The 22,519-nt window shown below is 38.1% G+C and overlaps 2 protein-coding genes and 1 long non-coding RNA gene across 5 annotated transcripts; 2 read left to right on the top strand and 1 right to left on the bottom strand.

Annotated features, from left to right (window-relative positions):
* The first annotated feature begins 33 nt into the window (after window positions 1-33).
* LOC148189863 (uncharacterized) lies at window positions 34-22,410 on the top strand. Its single transcript, XR_015776174.1, has 4 exons — window positions 34-170; window positions 1,692-1,796; window positions 20,440-20,495; window positions 21,820-22,410. It is a non-coding gene; the product is annotated as an uncharacterized LOC148189863 (long non-coding RNA).
* LOC121942081 (C-X-C motif chemokine 10-like) lies at window positions 8,501-10,039 on the bottom strand. The gene is made up of 4 exons (XM_042485174.2): window positions 9,861-10,039; window positions 9,555-9,684; window positions 9,310-9,396; window positions 8,501-8,738 (listed from the first exon to the last, which is right to left on the bottom strand). Exons 1-4 carry the CDS (start codon window positions 9,910-9,912, stop codon window positions 8,726-8,728), a joined length of 282 nt encoding a protein of 93 aa, XP_042341108.1. The 5' UTR covers window positions 9,913-10,039; the 3' UTR covers window positions 8,501-8,725.
* Window positions 16,530-17,925, top strand: cxcl8a (chemokine (C-X-C motif) ligand 8a). 3 transcript variants are annotated; one of them, XM_042485173.2, is made up of 4 exons: window positions 16,530-16,805; window positions 16,921-17,041; window positions 17,161-17,247; window positions 17,522-17,925. In XM_042485173.2, exons 1-4 carry the CDS (start codon window positions 16,739-16,741, stop codon window positions 17,526-17,528), a joined length of 282 nt encoding a protein of 93 aa, XP_042341107.2. In that variant the 5' UTR covers window positions 16,530-16,738; the 3' UTR covers window positions 17,529-17,925. The 3 variants fall into 3 exon arrangements, with proteins under 3 accessions (XP_042341107.2, XP_087931496.1, XP_042341106.2); XM_042485172.2 differs by having other exon boundaries at window positions 16,531-16,805; window positions 17,519-17,925; XM_088075370.1 differs by lacking the exon at window positions 17,522-17,925 and having other exon boundaries at window positions 17,161-17,251.
* Window positions 22,411-22,519: the final 109 nt, after the last annotated feature.

Here is a 22,519-nt window from a genome sequence, read left to right as displayed (position 1 = left end):
AGACTGCTGTTTGGTTAACATCGTTGTTATCGTCTACACTATGTGACACGTGTGTGGTGAAAGATGATGCTACGGAGAGCGGGTGGCGCTTTAGTCCAACCCCCTTCTCTCCTCTCACATCCTGCTCATGGATCTATATGCTATACTCCAGCCTCAACAGACACCCCCTGGTAAAGTATGACTACAGCGCCTTTCACCATGTTGAAGTTAATAACTGATCTTACAGTGACTGTCAAATCAATCTTAGTGACAGGATAGACAGACACATTTTATGGTTTAATCTTTCCAGCTGTTGGCTGACATGTAGGCCTCTTTACAATATTGTTAAAATGCTGTCATTGCATAATAACAGTAAGTCCTTTTTGTATAAGTATATGATCAATCATTCTTATCCAGGTTTATTGCTTTCTTTTGAATTGTACATAATTGTAGACGAAAAGTATCTTCTTATAGCAAAATGTTTTTCACATTTTTGTGAGAAATTTTCAAACAAACCTTTGTTGTAAAAAACAACAACAATCCTGTTAAGATCTTGTCATAACATGAAAATATCTTGTTAAAGCGTAAAACATCTTGTTATAAGATGAAAACAACTTGTTTTGACATTAAATTATCTTGTAAAAATGTGAAAAATATTTTGTTTGAACATGAAAATATTTTGATTTATACCATGAAGGCATCTTGTTATTACATTAAATTACAGAAACGTTTCTCACAAAAAACACATAAAGACCTTGTTAACATCTTGTCATAACATGAAATAACCTTGTAGAAGCACGAAAGATATGTTGTCATAACAAGCATCTTTTCTCATTATGACAAGAAAAAAAATCTTGCTGTACATCTTGTTATTACATGATAACATGACATACCCTTGCAAAAACACAAAAACCATAAAACAGCCATTTCACATTATTACCTGGTACTAACCACAGTTCTATGCCTCCTTTCATTTTAATGTAAAATGCAATATTTAAACAACTGGGCAGAGTGTTGCATAATATCAAAGCAAGAGAAAACTGAATTTTAACACTATTTCTTATTGGCTTACTATTCACCCTAAATAAATACCAATCAAATAATTCAGTAATTGTTTGTATCTTGTATCAGCATGTTCTTAGCAGACTTGCAGTGTGTATTAAGAATCAGAATCAGAATCAGAAGGGCTGCAACAAGCAACAAAATAATCATAGTCAGAACCCAGGTAAGACTTCAGGAGACTGATATATAATAATAAGTTCACATGGATGTAAAGACTGTGGTGTTATTATATGTGAATAGAGTAATCTTGTGTGCAAGTCATTGCTTTCTGCCTTTGTGCAAACTTCTGTGGTCAAATGTTGTGTACTTTCTCACTTTAAAAGTTGTTTGTTTTCGACGGTTACAGTTAGGTGGTTTGAATTAAAATTTGTAATAGATTATGTTCCTTCTCAAAATACAATGACTGTAAGATAACTGCATTTCAGATTTTTACCATTGATTCTAGTTTAGCTTGAACTTTGCATTTAAAGATAAAGCCTGTGCCATTGATTAACTAGTAAGGTATCATGTTTTGAGGATTTTTTTTTAATTTAGTATGAAAATGTTCATTAAGGATTAGATGTTAGATACACCCTATGAGATGTGGAGACTGCCTTTGTTTCACATAAGGTGCAATCGTCTGTTGTTTATTCCTTCTTCATCTCTTACAGGAGGACTTTGGGAATGCTCTGGAGGATGCAGGAGACCAGCTGGAGGTGACGTTTTTACTTGTCCAGTGGTGTCCTCCAGGCAAAATGACTTGCCACAACTCCAAGGTAAGTTTATTACTTGCAGCTGTAACCCAATTGTCTGACTTTGCTGGACTTCTTCTGACTAGGTTTTGAAGTGATTAAAGGGCCATTAGGTAAAATTCGACTTAAACTGCTACCTTGCACAAAATGACCACAATATACAGCAGCCACTGATATTTACAGCTACTGAGTATGGCTTAGTAAACGAGGGTTAAAAGAAGGAATATATATATATGTATATGCATACATGGTGGGGGTGAGGTTTGGACTTTGGGCGGCAGGGGAGCCCCCTGTGTGGAGTTTGCATGTTCTGCTTGTGTCAGTGTGGGTTTTCTCTGGGTTCTCCCTCTTTCTCCCACGTTTCAAAAATGTTGTCTTCTTAATACTTTTTTTTTTGTTTGTGTTGTTCAGATAGAATATGCTTAGGTGGCTATGAATTAGTAAAGATGTACACACTGGTGGTATGACATAGTTAAAGTAGTTAATGCAAGTATTGAAGTAGCAAGCTTAATGATGTATAGCTTTACAGTGATAAATGAGAAATATCAAACTTAAAACACAGCATCAATAGGTTCATGATTAAATCTGTTCCCTGGAAATATATCATAGCAGTGGTTAAATTCAGTTGGGATCCCTCTGAATAAACAACATCACAACAAAAACGTCTGACCTCTACATGGATTGAATCCAGGAACAACACTGAATGTGTGGTTGCCTTGCTAATGGCTGGTTCAGGAACCCCAACATGTTGTTATTGTTGGCTTGTTTTTCACTTTTCATGATGAGGAACAGCTGTAGCCAGATTCTTTTCTCGTAAATGATGAAAGACTTATTAACTTCTTGGCAATGTTCCCTTAAAAATGTCAAAAGGGAAGCAATGTCAAAGGGAGTGAACTGTACAGCCACACTAAAGATCGTGTGTGATGGTGTGCACATTTGTCCAAGAGGTGGCGGTATTCTTTCACTGAGAATTGAATCTGATGCTGCCGGTATGCTGTCTGACATGACACAACCTGAGAAACATTGTTTGAAATGTTGTTTACAAAATTATATTTTACGGACATTTTTAATGTGTTTTCCTCATTACAAACAACAACAACAACAACAAAAAAAACTAATCCCTAAAATCTGAGAATGTTCAGCAGAAGAGAGTAGTGTGGACAATCGTACAGTGTTTACATCTCCACGACTGGAGACAGAGACGTGTTTTGTGAGACAGTGCTCTTCAAGACAGACCTTTTAAAAAAGCCCTCTGTTTTGTGTTTGCCCTTTCAAGAGACAAAATCAGACCTCATGTCTGACCTCTGGGTGAGATTAATGTGGAGTCCTATCTGAAAATGTCAGCTTTAATCAGATTGAATATATTGTGTTTGATTGCCATTTATACCCAGAGATTCATCATTGTGGTTGATGTGACTTGGTTTACTCAAAAGAGCCTTGCAGGATTTTTTGATGTTTGGCGTACTACAATCAAAGACAGCAAACCAGCCCAATTTATGATGCTAGACCACAAAAAAACACTTTATATTTAGGGACCCGACTTGATTTATGGGTAAAGGGAACAGGCTGGGATGTGACTTTTTCGACTTGTTTTTAATAGCATGGCCCTCCCTTGACCTACAAATATTTTTCATTGAGCCTCCCTGAGTGACAGAGGAAAATGCATGAGCCTTCAGTCACCAATAATAATATCTCACAGTATCTGACTATGCTAGATTGAATGATTTTGATTTTTTTTAAGAAAACACCTTAAGTACACATATTAACCATAAACTAGTCACTTACTGGCTTGCAAATCAGTAGCATATTAAATATTGCTTCTTTATTAGTCATTAAAAATCCCTTATTGATGCCTTGCTCCACATGACCGTAATTTTCAACTGCTAGGTCGTTAACTTTTGCCTCAATAACCTCCAAATTACTGCCTATGACAGGGAGCACAGACACATTTTTACATGAATTATCTTAACAATCTTAATATCCTTGCTCAATATGGGCCTTATAAAGTAGAAGTGGTATAAAGAGAATTCTCCCCTAACAACACTTTAACACTTAAATATGGATGTAGCACTTTCTTTGAAGGTTATGCCTATAATGCATTATAAGCACATTCATAAGATGTTCTAATACATTTAAAGGTTTCATAAAACTGTTTTAGAAAAGTTCACAGGTGTGCATGACAACTTTAAGAAGGTTTAAAAAAATACTAGTGTAGTAGTAGTAGAGTACATAATGTTTAGAAGTTTAATACAAAATAGTGCTTTAAACTTTGCAAAGATTATTCAATGATTATTAAAGCCATGTCAAATCTTTATTTTCCAGAACACACAACTTTACATTTTAATCAAACTAACAATGACACCATCACAATAAACAAACCACAGCAATGGCAGAGAGACTGGGGTTGTATTGGGCGGTGTCCCACCAAAGGTTTGCAACAGAGAGTGAAGCATGTTGCTGTAAGAGAGCATATAAGTTCAGCCAAGCTACACTCAGTAAATTAATTTTAGAATGAAGAATAAGAAGGAGTCCTATCGGGCCTTCTTGGCCTGTGGGACTCTGGAGGCAGCAGACAGGTACTGACAGGCCAAGCGGAATGCAGCTACAGCGGTCCCCGAGGCGAAAACCCGGGCGTGGGAGGAGTTCGGTGAGGCCATGGAGAACGACTTCTGGACGGCTTCGAAGAGGTTCTGGACCACCATCCGGCGTCTCAGGAGGGGGGGACGGGGCGCTGCTGACCTTGACTCAGGACGTTGTGGATCGGTTGAAGGAATACTTTGAAGACCTCCTCAATCCCGCCGACACGCCTTCCGGTGGGGAAGCAGGGCCTGGGGACTCGGGGGTGGTCTCTTTCATCTCTGGGGCTGAGGTTGCCGAGGTGGTGAAAAAGCTCCTTGATGGCAGGGCCCTGGGGGTGGATGAGGTCTGCCCGGAGTTCCTCAAGGCCCTGGATGTTGTGGGGCTGTCGTGGTTGACACGACTCTGCAACATTGTGTGGACATCGGGGGCAGTGCCCCTGGACTGGCAGACTGGGGTGGTGGTCCCTCTTTTTAAGAAAGGGGACCGGAGGGTGTGTTCCAACTACAGGGGGATCACACTCCTCAGTCTCCCTGGTTAGGTCTATTCAGCGGTACTAGAGGGGAGGGTCCACAGGATAGTTGAACCCCGGATTCAGGAGGAGCAATGTGGTTTTCGCCCCGGTCATGGAACTGTGGACCAGCTCTGGACCCTTGGCAGGATCCTTGAGGGTGCATTGGAGTTTGCCAAACCAGTCCACATGTGCTTTGTGGACTTGGAGAAGGCATTCGACAGAGTCCCTCGGGGAGTCCTGTGGGGGGTTCTCCAGGAATATGGGGTTTCGGACTCCCTGATATTGGCTGTTCGTTCCCTGTATGACCGGTGCCAGAGCTTGGTCCGCATTGCCGGCAGTAAGTCGAACTTGTTTCCGGTGAGGGTTGGACTCCACCAGGGATGCCCTTTGTCACAGATTCTGTTCATAACTTTTATGGACAGAATTTCTAGGCGCAGCCAGGGTGTTGAGGGGGTCCAGTTTGGCGAACTCAGGATTGGGTCTCTGCTTTTTGCAGATGATGTGGTCCTGTTGGCTTTATCACGCTGTGACCGCCAGCTCTCACTGGATTGGTTCGCAGCCGAGTATGAAGCGGCCGGGATGAGAATCAGCACCTACAAATCCGAGACCATGGTTTTCAGCCGGAAAAGGGTGGAGTGCCCCCTCCGGATCGGGGACGAGATCCTGCCCCAAGTGGAGGAGTTTAAGTACCTCTGGGTCTTGTTCATGAGTGAGGGAAGGATGGAGCGGGAGATCGACAGGCGGATTGGTGCAGCGTCTGCAGTAATGCGGACTCTGCACCGATCTGTTGTGGTGAAGAGGGAGCTGAGCCTAAAGGCAAAGCTCGTGATTTACTGGATCTTTGTTCCTGCCCTCACCTATGGTCACGAGCTTTGGGTAGTGACCGAAAGAACAAGATCGCAGGTACAAGCCGCTGAAATGAGCTTCCTCTGTAGGGTGGCTGGGCTCTCCCTTATAGATAGGTTGAGAAGCTCGGTCATCTGGGAGGGGCTTGGAGTAGAGCCGCTGCTCCTCTGTGTTGAGAAGAGCCAGATGAGGTGGTTTGGGAATCTAATTAGGATGCCTCCAGGATGCCTCCCTGGCGAGGTGTTCAGGGCACGTCCCACCGGTAGGAGACCCCGGGGAAGACCCAGGACGCGCTGGAGAGACTATGTCTCACAGCTGGCCTGGGAACGCCTCGGGATCCCCCAGGAAGAGCTGGACGAAGTGGCCGGGGAGAGGGAAGTCTGGGCTTCCCTGCTTAGGCTGCTGCCCCCGCGACCCAACTCCGGATAAGCGGAAGAAAATGGATGGATGGATGGATGAAGAATAACAGAGATTCTCTTTAGAAACCAAAGTCAGTGCCTGATATAAGGCTTTATATCCACCCGTGAGGTAAGATTTAAAACCCAGCTTTTCAACAATTAATGAACAGCATATTGCCTAATGTTATTCAAAAGATGACTAATTACATAAAATGTATGTTTTCTGCCAGGCCAGTATTCCAGATTTGTAAAATAAATATGGTTTTGATAATCACTGTAATTTTTTTTGGTCCCATTTCTTAAGAGTTGTACAACCCCTAAAAATGCATTTTTATGTCTTGTGAATGTGCTTACAATGCATTACATACATGACATTTATGAAAAGTGTTACCATATGATTTATTCTTGTGTTACAAAACAGAAAACTGCAAGTGTTAATAGTGTCCAAATAATTCTAAATGAAGTCATCTTAATCAGAATGTGCTCCTCATTATAATGTGGGTCTTGTTAATAACAAATTCACCAGTATTTTACACTTACTTACAAGTATCTCCTTAATTAATGGACCACATCAGACATTTTCAATCATATTTATTAAAATGCACTGCCTTAAAGGGTACCTTCAGTATTGTTTCAACCTGGACCCTATTTTTGCATGTTTTTGTGTCTAGGTGACTAATAGAGAGAACGATTTTTTGAAACTGGTCTGTTATTGAGAGAGTGCACTGCAGCTGGTAGCAGCAACATAGATTGCAAGGTAGCACTGATGGGTGGTTGTGCACTGTCTCTTAACTTCCAATAAAAGGGCTTGCTTTTTTACTGACAGGCTCAGATTGTCAATTAAGTGTCATTATGGATAACATTATGGACAAGATCTCTACAGAGACAGATATTTTTATAAAAAATTGAGAGCCTTGTTGTTAACCAGGGACAGCCCCCAAATCTCCATAGCTACACTCGCCAAACTCCATATAAAGAAATAGGAATTTTATCGTCTTAAAACACACTTAAGTAGGGCTGGGGCGACACATTGACGTAAACGACGTAATCGATTACGTAAATGCGTCGATTCATGTAACATGCGTCGACTCGTCGCACCTAGTGCACTAGAATAAACAGAGTACTGGCAGCAGAGGTTCAAAATGCTTGGGCATCACCTGGCTCAAGTGTCTGGCAGGCCGTTTGAATACATTATACTGAGAGACAAAACTCAGATTTTCGATAAATAACAGTCAAAAATCGCATTAAATTACAATATATACGGAGCACATTATATGTATTGTATTGTATTTTATTGGGTTTTTTTTTTTAAAGTAAAACATGCTTGTATTTGAATATTAATGTTAACAGCTAGGGTTAGATTAGACTGATTAATGTCACACTCGGGAGATTCAAACATTTCAGCAGCTCAAAAGTCAAAGGCAATAAAAAAGAAGCAACGGAGTGCTAAATAAGAGTTAAATATGATTAAAATACAAAAAATAAAATAAATTTTAAAATACAAAATATATAAAATCTATACACACACACACACATATATATACAGTTGCACTCATAAGTTTACATACCCTGGCAAAATTTGTGATTTTCTGGCTATTTTTCAGATAATATGAATGATAATACAAAAACACAAACTTTTCACTCACGGTTAGTGGTTGGGTGAAGCCATTTATTATCAAACTATTGTGTTTGCTCTTTAGTTAGTTAGTTAGATCAATAAAAAAATATCGATAGACAAATCGAAAAAATACTTGATAGATTAAGCAATTAATCGAAAAAATAATCGATAGATTAAGTGAGTTTACTGATTGCAATTTTGGGTCTGTTTCTAATAAAATAAAAAATCTTATTCTTTAACAAGTAGGATTAATGGCCTATAATTTGTTGACTATATGTGACTAGATATGTGCTTTATAATGACTAATAAAGAGCCAAATTGCCACTAATATGCATGCTAATAAGCAACAAATTAATGGTAAATATACGTAAATACAATTATTAACAAAATTATACGGACAGAGACACTGACAGATATTTTTGGTTTGTAATTAATGCCACAATTTAGTCACTGTCTTAACATTTCAGATGAAAATGTATGTTGTTTGAAGACAGATGTACACTTGACTTTGATCATGTAAAATATGAACTGTATGTAGCTATAGTAGTAAATATACAAATGAAGATGATTGGTTAAAAAAAGTTGGAAACAGGTTCATACACTTGAATTTCATTCTGTCCTGCAGTCTGCAAATAAACCAGAATACTAGTTTGTTCTCCATTTACCCTACAGTTATTTACATTCATCCCAATTTTCAGTTAAAATACAAGTATTTCGATGGCTTACAAAAATAGCTCTTCTAAAGGAAGTAGACATACAAATTCACCATATTGGCCAGAGTTACGTCACCGTGCCTTTATTCTTGCTGGACCACACAACACAAAAAAAGTTGGATAGACAATCAACCTCGAAGCTGCCACATGAATCTTCCTCATCTAGAAAAAAAATTGCTCTTTGTGCTCCGTCAGTGCGATCCACGCTTCCACTTTGAGCTTCAGTGGCAATGAAAATGCTTCAGGGTCTTCTTTACATCTGAGCCAAATTTGTGAAGGTTTTTCCTTCAAGATGTCTGCCTAGAGAGGAAAAATGTGCATATGTTATAGAGTAGGCAATTTAAAATCACTTCAATTCATTACAGAATTGTTGGCAGATGATTATTTGCTCTTTAAAATCAGCACTATGGCTTGACGTTGAGTTATATTTGTTTTTATTTCTCAATTTAGAGTGTTTTTTTATAAACTATACTGGGATTTTTCCTCCGTTGGTGTCTGGAGGAAAGCTGCCGCCACTCACTTTCAACACTTTGCCACTTAATGACTAATGATTAACCAGCTTCCTGGAAAGTCAAAAGTGAAGAAATATGTGACTTAAGTGGACTTAAATTCTGTAAACATCCACATATTTCCCCTGTCTGTGACTAAGCATATAACCTAAATGAGTGACTAACTGTATAATGGCCATGAAAAAGCCAGAGTTGCCTATCGGTTGGCAATAGAGTGATAAAATCCCTTGTTTACAAGCATGTTTAAGACCAATGCAGTCACATTGCTTTCAGTTGTTTACCCTAAACATGACTAATCAAAATTCCTGTGGTTCATAAGAGGTCTGTGTTCATCTTTTCATATTCTCAAAAGATAAACTTACTCAGACGTTTTCCTCTCAAGCACTTTTTTCACCCAAGGAGCATTAGGGTCCAGACAAACTTTTGTCCCATCCCTTTTAAGAGTGGCACTGCAGTATCAAAGACAGGTCACAGACATCAGATGCAGCAATATTTCCCATAAGACTTTTTTATATTACACCAGGCCCATTAAGACACGGGTAATTCAGACATGCTTTGTCACTACAAATGAACAGAACAGCTGTTGAACTTTGGCCCTAGGACTCACATAATCTCAGTGTCTTTGCAGTGGGAGCTGGGGGGTTGCACCTCCACTGTTGCAATGTAACGTCCGATGGGCTGTTTCTCCTTGCTGATGCATCGACATCGCTGAACCACTGCATGATCCAGACTGATACCTGCGGTTGTGAGAGGATGTCAAAATCTGGACAAGTAAAGCACACTGTTGATTGCTAAATGCAGCTCGCAAACAGAAACTTGGCATAAATCACATGCGTGGATGCTGGAGACAAAAGGCATTCACTCCAAGACGAAACTGTTCAGATTTTAAAAGTAAACGACGGATTAGACTCACCCTCAGGGATTGTCAGGAAAACCAGGACTGCCACAATAGTAATAAAAGACATGTCTGCTCTGAAGCTGAACTCAGAGATACAATCAAATTTTTAAGTGTTAGTCTGCAAGCATTCTTTGAAAGCTGAGCTGTTCTCTCTGCAGTTGTGATGCAAGTCCTCTCTATAAACCATTTTTTTAATCATTTGTCCCTCCCCTTATTGAAAGGAACTGATTTTTTTTTTTCCATCAGCAATCCCGAGGAACAACCACTTCATTAGTTTTGGACTGAAGTAGTTTGGGACTGCATGTAAAGAGGGGAGAGGGTGGTGCAAAACAGGGGAGGCACATCAAATACTTTTCTAAGCACTGGAGAGGGAGTTGTGTTTTTCGATTTGGCTTAGGGGAGGATAATCAATGTTAAATTGTCATAGTTTGTATTTATCTTAAATTCCCCTGGGGACTCCAGAATCTACAAGTTGGTTTGAAAGGCAGGTTTTCTTTAACCCTTTGAAACCTGAGCAAATTGGTTTTATTTCTTTGACCATGAACAACTCAGCAACACATGGCCTAAAACATGGCAAGAAATGAATAAAAAGTGACAAGAAAATGACCTGAAAATAAGCAGTTAAAAGAAGAAACACAACTTAAACTAGTTTTCAGGTCATTTTTTTCCTTGCTTTTTACTAATTTCTTGCAATTTGTGGGACTTTTCTTCCCAAGTTGGTCATTGCCTTTTCCCCCCATGTTTTTTAAGGAAATCAAACAAATTTGTTCAGGTTCAAAAGGTTAAATAGATTAAAAAAGGGCAACTGAACACAGCACAAAAACACATAACGAAGCAGGTTTTAAAGGGTTAGAAATGACACCACTTATCATAGCCAGAAACTGTGAACTATGGTTATTTATTTTGAAGAGAGGATCATGCATTTTACCAATGAGGGAGGCTCGAGAAAAAAACATTTGTGGCTCCGTCGAGTCATGATATAAAGAAACAAACTTTCTTTCTTTTTCTTTTTTTTATTTTCTTTTAAGGATTCATGCTCCATTTCACTGCACTAGTTCACATAGCAGACCTTGGAGATGTCTGTGATTTAAAAAAAAAACAGAAAAAGAAAAGAATTTTCCAGCGAAAAGGATTTTCCTAAGAAAGGTCAATGTCACTTAGCAGGAATCTAAAACCTGGATATCTATGCCAAACAGACTTGATCTGTTTATTTTATCCTCTCTACTATAATGATATTTTGGGTAAGCCAGAGAAGATCTTTAAATACTGCTTTTATTAAATCAAATAATTTTCCCATTACATATGGCACTGCATCGTTGCAGCTGAGGTCTCTTAACAAGGAGTTTTCTACAATTTGGATATTTGAGCCAAACCAACTGTATTTATCCACTCCTTCTCCTCCTTTTTAAATTTAAGCATTTTGAAATGTTTTGATTTATGACTGCAGAGAGCCTCGCAACTTCATGGAGCAAATTCACTCAAAATTCACTGCAAATCATGAAAGTCTGCAGAAGTAAATTATATTCAGGGTATAACCCCATGTAGATAATGTTTATAATACTGTCAAATAACAAGAATAAAAGACAGTTTGTGACTTATTACTTTCATTGCAAATATGCACAGTGTAAAACAACAGCTGAAAAATAATAATAATGTACTGCACGTGCAAAAGTAAGGTTGAGAGCATTCGTGTATATTATCTATATGGCAAGCCAGCAAGCTTGTCCAGGCATGATACTTAATGTCAGAGACACGCCGTAACACACGTATGGAATGTAAACTCGTACAGGGCTAACCACCCACAGATATATACCAAAACAAAACAAAGCAGTGAAACTTCAACCTCCAGCTTGTAAATCTAAAAAGTCCCTGACATTTCCTGGAATCTCCAGAGACTGACTCCTCTGAGTCTTCCTCTTGGCTGTCACTTCCTTGTAATCTTTATCACCAGTTCACAATAGCTCAGCTGAAACCAATTCATGTTACAATGGAGCATGTGCTCGCTGAAGTGGCACAGTAATGCTAAAGCACACCTCTCAGCTCTCACACACACACACACACATACACACACACACACACACACACACACACACAAAAGAAAGAGTGGGCTGTGACAGTTGGTGATTCATTCCTGATTTTCCCAGCTCCTGTTTTCACCTTTGTTAACTCTGTTGCGTACACAGTATCAGTATGTTCTGTGTGCATGTGCATATGTTTGGTTTTGTAAACTGTATTTTATCATAGGGTGATGACAGTAGAAGTTATCAGGCAGATTGTCATTCAAAACAAAGCAGCTTCTCTCTAAATGTGCAGTTATGTTCTCTGTGGAAACTATACTCTTATGGAATGCTATGCATATTTTTGCAATTCTCTGCACCAGGTTTTGCATTTTCTGCAACAATTTATGCCATAAATGTCTTTGTTTTTCCAAAATAAGACTATTCGGACACTTTCATGTTTCTACTGGGGTGGGACAAATGCACATGTTCTGAATTTGAGGGGTACATTTCTCCTGTGTCAACCCCTGAAATCTACATCTATGGGTGGTATTGTGCATTCCTGCAAACCACAAAAACGTTTAATTTGCATGAATTATAGATATCATAATTTCTAAAGTGACAATAATAAGCTGACTTTGTCATTGTGAGGTAACACAGCTGCAGACCATTCCTTGAGACCAACAGACAAAAAACGGTTGTTTTTTCAGCTTGTTGTTGCTGTAACTCCAGCTGTTTTCAGTCCCTACACATGGGTGTTTTTAGGGACCTGTTGCAATGATTTCAGTGACTTTTTTAGCCCCTTAAGATGACATTTATTAGTGGTAGGTTGCTGTTTTTCCATCAAGGATATGAAAAGTGGTTGTTTTTTTTCCCAGGAATATTGCTGCTTTTTCGGCGGGGATTGTGCTCTCCAAAAGTGGGTATTTGAGGGCAAAACATGGTCTTATCTTATCCTTAAATGATATTGTCTGGGTACTATTAATGTTTGTACCAAACAGAGGTTGAGATGTTTCACTTGCAAAAAGTGAAAATTTCCACTCAGTGGTGGGGCTAAAGGAAAGTTAGTTAATCACCAAAGTCATCAGCAGACATCCTGTGAAGAACTTGCATAGAAGGAGGGCTTTGGGGAACAAGTCCCAGGGGCCCCAATGTGTCAAAGGCCCCCTTGGCATTCACTTGGAAAATGTTTTTCCATTTTGTCTTTTAAAATGTACCGACCAGAAAGAGACTGTAAAATTAGCACAAAGAGACACAAAAAGAACACAAAGAGAAGCAAAGTAACTGCAAAGACACACAAAACAACTTCAAAGAGAACTGCCAAAAAATACATAATATGAACTCCAAATCACCAAAATGACTTAAAAATACAGAAAACAACAACAAAGGAGACAAAAAAGACTAAAAGGAGACAAAACCACCACAAAGTATGTGTGTTGCTTCTTTATAGAACAGGTTTGGGAGCCCTTTGCATATGCCTAGAGGCCCATTGTTTCATAATCCGCCTGTGAGAACTTCAATATGTGTTCAAAATTAAACAGCAATGCAGACAATATTTGTTGATTCATTTCAGTCTAGACAAAAGTGGCACACTGCCATCACTTGATCCCTCTTAGATTTCTTGCCTTTACAATAAATGATGCACCATTATCACAATGCAGGGTCAATTGTTTTGTCTTAACCACAGTATGGAGCTGAATATTTACAAAAATGAAGTGGTTTGCTGGTCTGCAACACTGAAAGTTTTAACTGAAGTAATGGGAAGTTTTGGAATATCCAAACATCTATGTATCATGCTGTGAGAGAGGATTTCGCCACGCTTCCCCTTTTGATCCCAAGAAGCTACAGACTTTGTGTGCGTGTGTGTGTGTGTGTGTGTGTGTGTGTGTGTGTGCGTGCGTGCGTGCGTGTGTGTGTGTGTGTGTGCGTGCGTGCATGCGTGTGTGTATGTGTGTGTATGTAAAATTGATCCTGCTGAAGGAGTTCTCTTTGTTTGTCTTTGTCATTATCATATGTAAATATATATGAAATGCCGTAACAGCACACATCCTAAACCCTTCTCTAATTATTATATTTTTCATTCTAAAAAAGTTATTATTAACTTGCTTAACTTAGTATCACATGGTAAGCAAGGTCATATGTGTTCTAATGGTCATAGCGGTTAATCAGAAACTTTCCATCAAATTTCATTACATCCTCTTTTTTTTTTTAAAAACCAAATCTGATCATCACATCTGGTTTTCATTTCTATGAAGTCAGACTGAAAACAAAAGGACATGTCGATTTCTAAAGTTTGATTTATTTAACTTCCTGTTGTATTAAGGAAAAAAAAAACTAAAATCAAATGATTTTACTCTTAACAGAAATATAAAGCATGCAATCAGAGCACGTATTGTTTAAGTGAGGCAACAGTTTTAGAGTTAGTGTGTCACCCCCCACCTTTTGGAAGTTACTCCATACTTCCTTCTGCTTTGTGAGAGAGTCTGAAGTGACGTACGGGCGGATGTGTTTGAGCTTGCTGAGGCTGTGTCAGGCTTCAGTCCCATGAAAGTTTTTGGCATGGTGCCTGCCTGTTGTTTCTTTAGGAATGTTCTATGCATGAGCCGGTGCTATATGATGGGTTTGAGTGTCATAATTGCCATCTGCAATAATGTGCTTTAAATCTGGAATGCATGGGCCTGGCTTAAAATGTCAAAACCTTTGAGATTTTATCTGTTCATTTATTGTAACTGCATTATTGAAATGGGTGAATTGTACAACCAACTTTTTGAAAGGAATTTAAAACACTAGGTTTCTTTCTGTCTCTTTCTAAATATCAAAATTGCTTTAAAGATCCAGTGTGTATGTTTTCATTAGTTTATAAATATACCTGAATCTAAATCTAACAATTATTATGTTTTTGTTACCTTATAATTAGTTGTTCATGGATAGGCATAGATTTCAAGGCACATAGGGAACATGTCCCCTCCAACATTTAAAATGTAGATTTGCACCCCTCCCATAAAACTATTAAATTAGCAGCAGACTTTCATTTTGCCATTACAGACATTTATGCTATAAATTGACACACAAAAGGCACAAATCCAGGGTTTCCCACAGATTCATTTAATTGTAGTGTCCCGCCATAATTAAAACATCTGCTGCCACAAAGAGATTCACTATTTTTGGTGCTGGACTATTCTTCAGGAATGCTGCTGAAATATACATACCGTTTGTTTATTTATTTCAACAAACTCTCGTAGTGCAAAGGATACTCTGGGCACAGATGGAGCAGTAGAACATCAGGTGCATCGAAAGTGAACCTTAACCATTCATTCTGCTGGGTCTAAAAATTTGTATTCACTCCCAGCAGCTGCTCTTCTCATCCATCAATCTAATCTGATCTGCTGTGAATGAATTGACAGATCAATTATTCACAAAAATAGAGTCTGCTCACTAGAATATTCTTCCAGTGAACATTTATTTCCTCCACATGTGACGTTTCGGGCCCAAGCCCTTCCTCAGACCTAGTTTTTAACTGCTTTTGAATGTGCACACTGCTAGTCTTTTTGCCTATAAGATCAGTTATCCATCCTGCAAATCACAAACTGCTGCTGATGAAAAGGGAACTCATGGAGAACTCTGACTGCAATGCATGTAGGAACCCTCACAAACCTTCAAATTTAGAGAGGGGAAACAGAACGATACAAAGGAACGTGTATTAAGAAAACAAACACACAAAATGAAAGTGGGCTGTCGTTCCCCCTTACACTCAAATTCTTTGGGAAACATTCAAATTGGTGCATGAAAATTCACCAGAATGCAGGAACTAAATGTTTCACACTCAGAAATTTCTGGCAGATGACCCCAAAACTTCCCTTTTCATATATGTCTCCCCAAATGTTCATTTGAAACTTATGCCTATGCATTTTTATCTATGTACTGAGTGGGTCCTCTTACATGAAGTCCGCCATTTTTTCCCTACCGTAGCAGAGAATGGACAAATGTACAAACGCTGCGTCTAGATTAATTTCTGCAACATCACTGCTAGATGTGACTTAGACCTTCAGACTGGACCTTGAACAAGCTCTGTTAACCTTTTGAATTCAAACAGCAATAAACCTGGCAGTGCATGCTGGACCTTACCCTAGTGTTTGAAACCTCTTGTTCTTGAGTTTTAGTGGTTGTCCAGTTGTTGACAGCTAAATCTCAAATGTCCAAATGTGTGAAAAACAAGCCACTGCGAAAGGTCATAACCGCATTCCTGGTACAAATACTTTTCAAATCCTGAAGGTGAAATTGTAGGTGATGAAACCTGAGTATTAAATTCGTCAGACGCTCATTCACAGAATTTATGTAGTTATCGCATGCCATCTGTTAATCAGTTGTCACTTGATGAATAGATTCGCTGGTGCAACACACCATTCACAACTATGTCTTACTCTTAAAGAATTTGTCTTAAGCACCCCTGGCACATCAACCAATTCATTGCAAAGTTTTAGTCACTGTGATTTTCCGAATGATAGCACTGCATGAGTGTCAAATATTGACCCATGAGCGCTCCTGATAAGTCAGAGGTGTCACTCAAAACAACTTACAGGGAAAAATTCCCGCTCACATGCTGACAGTCCCACCTTGCGCAATCTGCCTCAACCAGGGAAGTGAGTCATTTCCAGGAGACGGCTATAAAAGGAGAGACTCTGCTCTTCAGCGCTACATTCAAACAGCTGAGCAAGAAGGTGGCTGAAGCAAGAAAAGCAAAGGTGGAGAAGAGAAGAGAACTGAGTAGAAGAAGAAAAAGGATTCAGTGGAATAAAAAGCTTCCTCTGTACTTTGACATTCAGGCTTCGTCAGACAGCTTCCTGAAAGACATTCTTCATCTTTAGTAATAATTTTACAGAACTTGTAAAAGGCAAAATGATGAGCTGCAGAGTTATTGTCGTCTCGATTGCTGTGCTCCTGGCCTTCCTTGTGGTCAGTGAAGGTAAGATTTTCTTTTTTTTGTGTGAAGTTTTGCATTTGATCTGTTAATGTTGCACTTTTGCTCAGCTATCACTGCACTTGTTGCACTTTTTAACCATATTCTATCATCCAAACAGCAAGCCTTGGAGTGGAGCTGCACTGCCGCTGCATCCTGACCGAAAGCAAACCAATCGGAAAACACATCGAAAAGGTGGAGCTGATTCCTCCCAACTCCCACTGCGATGAGACTGAGATCATGTAAGAGCTCATTTTAAAGCCTTCACCCCATCACGAGACTGATGATCCTGATACTTAAAGCTTCTGTCACTTTATGGACTTGTTCTGACATTATCTCTGGTTCTTGCTTGGTGTTGCAGTGCCACTCTAAAAAGGTCTGGCCTGGAGGTTTGCCTGGACCCAGAAGCTCCCTGGGTGAAGAAAGTGATTAATAGGATCATGTCCAAGTAAGTACCTCTAATGGCATTCAAACATAACAGTGTACTGTCATGATTTACTTTGAAACCTAAAGAAAGTGGCTTGATTTCTTTCAAAAACATTGGAAGAAGACAATAAGCATCTTAAGAAAACATTTACCAAAAATTAATTTGAAAAAGAATAGATAAATAAAAGAATAAGTAAATAAAATGAGAGAATAAATTAAAAGACAAGTAAATGCCCTAAAAAAAATGCTTAGAAATAATTATATAACTTCTTTTCTGTTTCTTTTCTCTGCAGCAGAAGTTAAACAGACCAGGAATGTCACGCTTTACGAACTGTTTAAAGACAAATGAAAAATACCGAGAAGTATTTGCTGTCATCATCCCTCTTTTTAATACCAGAATACTACTGAGTGTCCTGATCAAACTCTGAAGATGACAACTGAATTTAACCACTAATGTTATGTTTGTATCAAACAAATTATTTATTACAAAGTCTCTGCTTGTTTCTATGTCATTTGTGTGCTGTAGCCACTTACTCCCATTTGGCTGCTCCTGTTGCACTGCATTACTGTTGTATGTCTTCAAATTATGTGCTCAACATATTTATTGATGTATTTATGAAACAATAATGTATTTGGTTTTAGTTGTGTGGGTCTGTGGACAACCTGTAGATTTAATAAAGAAGTTTCTATGAAATTGAAAGTGGAATTTCATTGTTTTTTCTTTCTTACACATTATTATTTTTGTCTTTTGTGCTGTATGTCCCTCACAAGGATGTAGCCATGCAAAGAGTTTTAGCTTCTAGTAACTGATACATCTTTTTTTGAAACAAACTCATATGATGGTAGAAGCACCTGGCCCTAATCATCTAATTCCCTGTGTTAAATATTGTTTTATAATGACAAAATAACCAATAATTCACTGTTCTATCAATACAGGCACTTTTCTTTTGCACATGAGGAAGTTCTTGGAGTGTGTCCTCAACTGGCCGTTTTCCCACTTCCCTCTGCAGTCAACCTAGCAGCTGCAGCACCGATGCTGCTAATGAAATGACCTCACATGGTCTAACTCTAAATACTGTTACAACATGGATAAATAAAGCTTATTGAATGTGGTTTTGCAGAGGACTTTAATCAGACATTGTAATTTTAAATTTCAACAATGAACAAAGTCCTAAATCAGTAAACTTAGACTGTGCTGTAAGTCACATGGACTTGTTATTGCATTTGCACCAACATTCAAACCTCCACAAATACTAGTATCACTTGAATGCAGCTGCAACAGCGAAGATAGTTCAGTTATGATTTCAGCTACAGGCGCTCCCTTACATTGTAATGCTGTGCTTCTGTAAAGTTGGGGGGCTGTGACACTTTCTCATCTCAAGTTGTCACATGTTGCTGCTTTGCAGTGAACTTCTGCATCTACATGTTATGTTTCAGATATCCTTTTGCATCTGCAATCTGCGTTCCAGGATGGTGATGGCACTACAGTGATGTCAACAAATGCACATGATGGGATGGCACGGCATGTGGTTATGTTTAGACAACACAAGCAAATGGCAACCAACATAAACAAATGCACATGCTGGTTTAGCCAGTGGCTCATGTCTCTCTGAGCCACTGTAGAGAGAGTGAGCATAGCCCCTCCTACTCCCTGGTTTTTAAATCAGTGCAGGTATTTTGAGCATTTTGTATCAATTCCCCTGTCTCTGTCATAGTCTGCTTATTCCAGCTGACTGGTGAGATTTTATCCCAGAGTCAAATACTATTGCTGCTGTGCTGCCCATTCATTTTTTTAAAAAAGGTTTTTGGGTTCCTGTTGAAAAGAGAGAGCCCCAATGAGCTGAGGTACCATGAGGGTAACAGAAAGCAAACAGAAAGGTAAAGATGAGGTAAAGATTTACTACATTTTAGTCAGCATTTAGGCCCACTAACAATGCTTCTTCTGTTTGTTTCATAGATACAGTTACCACTGCTGTTTTGTCTTGCCTGGTTTTTGGTTTGGTTTAGCCATTTGTTTCGTAATTGTTTGCAGTCGGGCCATGTGTTTTGTGTTACCTTGTTTTAGTTTTGGGGTTAATTTGGTACATTTAAATACTTATTTGTTTAAACAGTGTTTATTTATTTTGGCTTTTACCTTTATTTTTGAATGGCAAAAGCCAAAATTTGACTGCATCCAGCTTTTTCAGTGTCAGTATTTATTGTTTTCTATGTCTTCAATGACAACAAATTTAAGATTTTGGGGAATTGGCTGCTGGCAGACATTTCAGTCATTAAGGGCCATTAATATTTTGAACTTGTAAAATCATGATAACAAATTATTTTTTCCAAAGTTTAACTTAGGTGAATGTGTAATAGAGCTTTTTAGCTGTAGAAATACAGTATATTGTGCATGTGAAAAAAGGTTTGTGCGCACAGATATAATGTTTGCATTTAAAAAAAGTTTTTGTAGCTGTAGAACAGTGAAAAATAGATGTAAAAATGGTCAAAGTCCATGCTTGTACCTCACAGCTATACCTTGTAACTTCTGTGGGATAAATGTCTTCAGCCTGATCTGTTTTTCTTTGACTGGTACCCACATACTTCAAATACCCAATAAAAGACAACAACAGTCTTCAAAAACAGAACTGGAAATGAAATAGGTTTATTGTAGATTATCAAAGAGTAACATGTAAACTAAGCAGGTCCCAGGAGCAACTAAAAAAAGTATCTGAAATCATCATCTTTTGTAATAATTCCACCTCCTCTTCTTTTGGAATATTGAGAGTCTCTGATTGGTAGTGAATTAAAAAAAATGGATTTGCCATTACAATCTCATTCATGTGAAGGTACTTTTACATTAACCCCTTGAAACCTAAGCATGTTGACTTTATTTCTTTAAAAGAATGGGAAGAAAGAAATAAAAGAAGAAATGGCCTAATACATTTACAAGAAATTGGTTATTAGTACAAGAACATATTACCTGAAAAATTAGTTATAAAAAAATTAATTAAATTTTTAAAAAAAGGAAAATACCTGGAAAAAGTACTAAAGAACATGATATTTCTGTAACATAATTTCAAATATGTAATTGTAATTAGCTAGTTTCCCCTAGCTTTTTCTTTTTTCCCTAGATGTTTTCCCCTAGTTAAAAAAAATAAATAAATACATTTGTAAATGTACTAGTTTCTGTGACTCAATAAACTTACATGGTTGTGCTATATGGGTTGTTTTTCAGAACGTAACTCAGCACCTACATCTTCTGATCTAGAGGCCTGTGCTTCGCTGTTCTCAGTAAGTAAAGTTGCTCACACACACACACACACACACACACACACACACACACACACACACACACACACACACACACACACACATACACACACTGCAACTCAGATAAGGGCAGAATCCCTCTCAAAGTTGTTGCTGTAGCTGTCGTAAGTGGCGATTCTGGGTAGTTCTTAAACAGGCCAATGTCTTCAATATTCTCCAAATTATATTCAGAATATAATATATTGTTTGGTTAAGTCAAGTGCTATTCAGCTGTCAAGCATGTACCAAGCTTGTTGCTCAGCGTATTTTGCAGAAACAATGCACATGTGCAAAATACAGGTGTGCACAAAACTTTCTCACACGTGCCCAAATCTGCAACTGCAAAACTTTGTTACACATTCAGAAACTTGACTGTGAGAAATTCTTTGTGGACATCATTTCATAAGATCAGTATTCATGACCATTATTGGATTCCACACAATCTAAGCCGTTAGAAATTCTGTTTTTTTTTTTAAAGCAATTTATGGCTTTATTAAAAAAATCAATGAAAAATAATGAAAATTGTTGTTAGTTTCAACTCTAAACCCTTCTTTGCAATGCAATCTGTTTAAAATGTTCACCCCCAAGCTGACATCGCCTAGATGACGTCATTGAGGTTATTTCCTCAGCTTTGATGAAGTTCTTTCTAAAATACATTAGTCTAGTGGAGTGTCTCTTTAGGAGGAAAAGTAGCCTAACAGCTGACAGAAGCAGATTAAAATATTGTTAACTTTCCCCATCCATGTGCCTTTTCAAGGCTTGTGTATAATAATCAAATACCATTTTACTTTCACAGGATAAGAAATGATTCTCACACTACAAATCAAAAACTGGATTATTAGGTATTTATTTAGATATTCCTTAAATTCACATGAGTAGCCATTAATATGCACAGTCAGCACAAAACGGTGTAAACATCAAATTTACAAAATGAAGGAAACTTGTTCTTTCAGACTGGCATGTCCAAAGTTCGGCCCAGGGGCCAATAGTGGCCCTCACGCTCGCCTGTTAAAATATACTACATGTGGCCCACCACACAATTGGTTGATCAAGCAAGATGACTTTGCATAAAGGTGACAGCGGGGGACACTGCTTTCAGGAGTGGCTGGAAGTTTAATACTTTCCTCTGAAAGATGAAACAGGTCTCATTTGTTTGTGATATATAGATATTGTGATTGTTTGTATGTGATATATGATGGTAGAAGCACCTGGCCCCTATGTGTATCTCTCATCATCTAATTCCCCTATGTTAAATATTGTTTTATAATGACAAAATAACCAATAATTCACTGTTCTATCAATACAGGCACTTTTCTTTTGCACATGAGGAAGTACTTGGAGTGTGTCCTCAACTGGCCGTTTTCCCACTTCCCTCTTGAACTGCAGTCAACCTAGCAGCTGCAGCACCGATGCTGCTAATGAAATGACCTCACATGGCCTAACCCTAAATACTGTTACAACATGGATAAATAAAGCTTATTGAATGTGGTTTTGCAGAGGACTTTAATCAGACATTGTAATTTTAAATTTCAACAATATACAAAGTCGCTAAATCAGTATCATATTATTGGTTCATTAGTAATAATTTAAAAAATATGAAAAGATATTCAGGAAGCTATATTTATCATTTTTATTGACCTTTTTTTTTTAATCTATCTCTATATTTATATCTATATATATATATATTTGTGTTTGTTCTTAATCCCCTATTTATTTATTTTACTTTTTCCTTTCTTTTTTCGCAGCTTAATTAATGTGTTTTTTGTTTGATTTTTATAAATAAATAAATATATGTATATATTCGTTAGACAGAAATCTAGCTAATTTGCTCAGGTTTTAATGGGTTAAACGCAAATAAAAAAAAAATGCAAATGTACCCTTCCTATGTAGACTACTATTGTCAATATTTAAAATAATACACTTGCCATTAATATATTTATTTGTTTATCTGTTTTAGTAGTATTCCTGTGGTTATTGTTTGTTTGTTTGTTTGTTTGTTTGTTTGT

This window comes from Plectropomus leopardus, chromosome 3, assembly GCF_026936395.1.
Source record: "Plectropomus leopardus strain MGB_pleo_1.0 chromosome 3, ASM2693639v1, whole genome shotgun sequence".
Classification (NCBI taxonomy): domain Eukaryota; kingdom Metazoa; phylum Chordata; class Actinopteri; order Perciformes; family Serranidae; genus Plectropomus; species Plectropomus leopardus.
The sequence above is the reverse complement of the archived record's forward strand: the minus strand, read 5'-3'. Positions and strand labels throughout refer to the sequence as shown.

Bases quoted from the DNA above. Each gene is read 5' to 3' on its own strand.
- LOC121942081 (XM_042485174.2), bottom strand. From the start codon at position 9,912: ATGTCTTTTATTACTATTGTGGCAGTCCTGGTTTTCCTGACAATCCCT. The intron at 9,685-9,860 runs GTGAGTCTAATC...TCACAACCGCAG, and splicing joins TTTCCTGACAATCCCTGAGG to GTATCAGTCTGGATCATGCA. The intron at 9,397-9,554 runs GTGAGTCCTAGG...TTGATACTGCAG, and splicing joins TGCAAAGACACTGAGATTAT to TGCCACTCTTAAAAGGGATG.
- cxcl8a (XM_042485172.2), top strand. From the start codon at position 16,739: ATGATGAGCTGCAGAGTTATTGTCGTCTCGATTGCTGTGCTCCTGGCC. The intron at 16,806-16,920 runs GTAAGATTTTCT...TCATCCAAACAG, and splicing joins CTTCCTTGTGGTCAGTGAAG to CAAGCCTTGGAGTGGAGCTG. The intron at 17,042-17,160 runs GTAAGAGCTCAT...TTGGTGTTGCAG, and splicing joins TGCGATGAGACTGAGATCAT to TGCCACTCTAAAAAGGTCTG.